The sequence below is a fragment of the Ipomoea nil genome, unplaced genomic scaffold, assembly GCF_001879475.1.
Source record: "Ipomoea nil cultivar Tokyo-kokei standard unplaced genomic scaffold, Asagao_1.1 scaffold1334, whole genome shotgun sequence".
In the NCBI taxonomy this organism is placed as follows: domain Eukaryota; kingdom Viridiplantae; phylum Streptophyta; class Magnoliopsida; order Solanales; family Convolvulaceae; genus Ipomoea; species Ipomoea nil.
Window position 1 is genome coordinate 2206254 of NW_017617762.1, and position 4653 is coordinate 2210906.

The window sequence follows — 4653 nt, forward strand, 5'->3', positions numbered from 1 at the left end:
TTTTTTTTTGTGGTTCAAGCCTGCTATAGTAAAATCAATCCTCCATAATATACATTGTCAACACAATATTCATTAACACGATTATATTAAGAACACTGGATCACACAGCATAATTTCTCTCACTAAGTGAACAATTAAGTGCACCATAATGTCAAAAACTGATGGGGGGAAATACATTTGAAATTGACATAGAGTCACTACCACATCTGCTTGCAAATCATCCAACACCTCTGGATCAACAACTTTACTACAAATAACATTGAAAAAGAAACAAAGCTTTGTAATGGCATGTCTAACATGTTTTGGTAAAACATCCCGAATAGCAACAGGTAACATGTGTTGCATTAAAACATAGCAATCATGAGACTTCATACCAATCAACTTCAACTCTTTCATTGAAACAAGTTTCTTAATATTGGGATGAGTAACCTGAAGGAACCTTCACATCATTCAAACATCCACAAAAACTTATTTTCTCTTTTTTAGACATGGTATAACAAGCTGGAGGTAAGTATGTCCGCTTTCCTGATTCTTGCGATGCTAACTTATCTCGTATTCTCGTTTCTACCATATCTTTTCTAGCTTTAATGCCATCTTTAGTTTTACCGTGGATATTCAATAACGTCCCAACAATATTGTCACACACATTTTTTTCCACATGCATTACATCAAGACAATGACGTACAGATAAATGCTCCCAATATGGTAGGTCCCAAAAAATTGACCTTTTTTCCAAAGACCCTTTTCAACAGTTTTAGAGGTTTTGCCCAAATCAACTTTAACATTTTTGACTCGTTCATAAACTGCATGCCCTGATAATGGAAAGCGCGCCACACAAGTCTTAGCTTTACCGTTGAAACACTTTTTCCTCTTTCGATAAGGATGACCAATAGGGAGGAAGGCCCGATGACTCATGAATACATTCTTTCTACTATTACTCAACCAAAGATCACTTGTTTCATCTTCACAAATTGGGCATGCCTTCGCTCCTTTTGTAGTATACCCTGACAAGTTACCATATGCTGGAAAATCATTTATTGTACAAAATAACATGGCTCGCAAAGTGAAGTTGGTTTGAGTATATGCATCAAACACCATCACGCCTTCATCCCACAACATTTTCAAATCTTCCACAAGTGGTGCTAAGTACACGTCTATGTCATTCCCTGGTTGTTTAGGCCCTGAAATAAGCAATGACAACATGATGTACTTGCGCTTCATACACAACCAAGGAGGAAGATTATAAGCTACCAAAAGAACCGGCCAAGTACTATGTCGACTACTCATGTTGCCATGGGGGTTCATTCCATCAGTGCATAACCCAAGCCTAAGATTCCTATTTTCATTGCCAAATTCAGGAAACATTCTATTAATGTTCCTCCACTGAGGAGAATCGGCTGGGTGTCTTAATTTTCCATCTTCCTTCCTCCCTTTAGCATGCCACTGCAAATTCTTTGCATCATTTTTATTTGCAAATAAGCGTTTGAATCTTGGTATCACAGGTAAATACCATAGCACCTTCGCTGGAGGGCTTTTCTTATCCTCACACTGATAAGCAACATTTTTTCTCTTATAACGTGATGCTCCACACTTTGGACATACATGCAAGTTACTATATTCCTTCCAATACAATACACAATCATTTGGACATGCATGTATCTTCTTGACCTCCATGCCCAGTGGGCACAACATTTTCTTAGCCTCATAAGTTGAAATAAGAAGCTCATTATCATTAGGAAACATGTCTTTTAAAAGGTCTAATAATTGTGTAAAGCTCTTATCACTCCACCGATTCATTGCTTTTAAGTTATATGATTTTAGCATAGCAGATAGCTTTGTAAATTTACTACACCCAGGGTACAAAGATTTTTCTGAATCAATAGAAAAACTTTCAAATATAGGAGGCATTTCACTATCATCTCCTTGAATATCACGCATGAGTTCATTTATTCGATCATTCTCTTCATTTTCCTCATTGTCTACATTCTTTTCATCATTATCATCATCATTCTCTTCATCATTGTCTATTCTATTACTACGAAGTACACTTTCACCATGCCATATCCACCTGTTATAATCTTTCTTAAAGCCACGACATATTAAATGACTCCTCACTTGCTCAGAACTACGAAATTTCCTAAGATTCTTACAATCATAACATGGGCACACAAGAAATTCTTCACCATTTTTGCTTTTATTTTCTTCAGCATATTTTATAAAATTTTCAACCCCTAGCATGTATTCATGTGTATTGCGTTTCCCATACATCCAACTACGATCCATATCTCTCGTCTGCAAGATTATGAAACTTTAACCGAAATACATATTATATAAGATATAGATAAATGAAGATGGATAAGGCATTTAGTCTATATAATATAATTGAGAATCTATAATTAAGCATTTGGTCAGTTTGTCCATGGAATTACATATTTGAAACTTTATTTTATTCCTTTGCATTAGTTTTATTCCAATTTAAAATCTATAATGCTTTAATCAATACTTTACATTTCTATTTGGTTTTTAATCAATTTACATTTACCTAAAAAAAATAATAATGAAATAGATCAGACTACATAATAAGGTACAGATAATAATAATAATAATAATAATAATAATAATAATAATAATAATAATAATAATAATAATAATAATAATAATAATAATAATAATAATAATAATAATAATAATAATAAATAAGGGACACATTATATCAAATAATAATAATAATAATAATAATAATAATAATAATAATAATAATAATAATAATAATAATAAAATAAAGCACACATTATATCAAATAATAATAATAATAATGAAGTTTAAAATCTATAATGCTTTAATCAATACTTTACATTTCTATTTGGTTTTTAATCAATTTACATTTACCTAAAAAAAATAATAATGAAATAGATCAGACTACATAATAATAATAATAATAATAATAATAATAATAATAATAATAATAATAATAATAAGGGACACATTATATCAAATAATAATAATAATAATAATAATAATAATAATAATAATAAAATAAAGCACACATTATATCAAATAATAATAATAATAATGAAGAAGAAGAAGAAGAAGAAGTCGCAGTATGTACCTGAAGCGCGCAGTTGAAGGTCGCAGGTGGAGGTCGACGCAGCGCTGGTGGAGGTCGTCAGTGGAGGTCGTTGCAGCGCAGCTGGAGGTCGCCTCTGAACCTTCGTTGTCACTTAGCTGCTGGAGCTGGCCGCCAAAGTTGCCTTCTCAATCTATGGCTGAAGTCGCTATTAGAGGTCGCTGGCGAACCTTTCCTCTCAACCCATGGCTAAAGTCGGCGGTGGTCAGCGAAATAATGGAGATGGAGGTCGCGGGTGGTGGCTTCTACGTACGAAATGTTAGAGATGGAGAGTATCTGTGGTGGTTAGTGAAGAAGGGCTAAGGAGTTGGTCAAGAAAGAGGCTTATTACGTACGCTTTAGCTGAATATCGGCGGTGGTCAGAGATATATTCTTTTTTTTTGTTATTATTATATTTTATTATATAGACCACAGGCTATTGTTCTATTAAAACAGTAATCTGTTGTCTAGAATTTTTTTAGAAAAATTTAGCGGTGATTTTCCCTCCTGTTATTTTAAACAACAGATGCTAATTGTTGTTTATAATATTACAAAAATGCCACTGCGCGAGTTTTAGTCTCTAATTTTCAAACAACAGATGCTAATAGTCTAATATTTTTTGTCAAGTTTGTACTAGTGACCAAAAAGTAATGGTAAATTTATTATTTCTTTAAAAATTGAGGGCAATTAAAATAAATAAATAATTAGATCAAAAAAATTTCATCCATTAGATTTAAAATCAATGGTAAGCAAGGGGTGCCATTTTTTAGGGACAAATGGCAACTCCCAAATATAAGTATAAGGAAGAGTAAGAACATTATAGTAAATTGATCCATATAACCTAAAAATAACCTTAACCAAACAAAGTAATATTATATTGCATAAATCAAACCAGACATATAAGGTAATCTTACATTCTTAAAATTTCACATTATCTGTCTGAAGATAATCTTATTACTTAGGGTAATCTAAGATTCTATAAACCAAACGTCCCCTAATTACTATTGATGCTGACACCACACCGAAGAAATATGAGATCACAATGGTGTGAAGAAGAATATAGAATGGTCAAGAATGTTGAATAAATATTTTTTTTTAAAATAATATATACATTAAAAAAAGAAAAAAGAATCCTTTGATTGGAACGTGCTAGATGCTTTTATGATACTCCGTATCAGAGTTATTACGACTTACGCGTAGTGTTTATGAGTAGCTTTGAATACTCACGTGGCACATTTGTTGAATTACTATATTTTATTAATATAAAATATATCTTTTTTTTTAAATATATGTAAAACAATAAAAGGCTTTGACTGGTAAATAAATTTTGGATGAGTTTACCGTGGAATCATTTCACGAGTCCTTATTCGTGAAATAGAATGGATTAATATAAAAATTAATATTTATACAAAAAATGTAATATTGATCACAAAGAAATAAGTTGTTATACTATGGATCAGAGTCTACCTTATACGGTGAGCCTTGATCTTAAATTGTGTATTTTTAGTATTAGAATTGTGTACTTTTAGAATATAAATTGTATTTTA

The 4653-nt window shown here is 31.7% G+C and overlaps 1 protein-coding gene across 1 annotated transcript; it reads right to left on the reverse strand.

Annotated features, from left to right (window-relative positions):
- Window positions 1-663: 663 nt before the first annotated feature.
- Window positions 664-2283, reverse strand: LOC109185582. The gene has a single exon (XM_019335522.1). The coding sequence runs from the start codon at window positions 2281-2283 to the stop codon at window positions 664-666; it is 1620 nt and encodes a 539-aa protein (XP_019191067.1).
- Between the last annotated feature and the right edge of the window lie 2370 nt (window positions 2284-4653).

Bases quoted from the DNA above. Each gene is read 5' to 3' on its own strand.
- LOC109185582 (XM_019335522.1), bottom strand. From the start codon at position 2,283: ATGGATCGTAGTTGGATGTATGGGAAACGCAATACACATGAATACATG.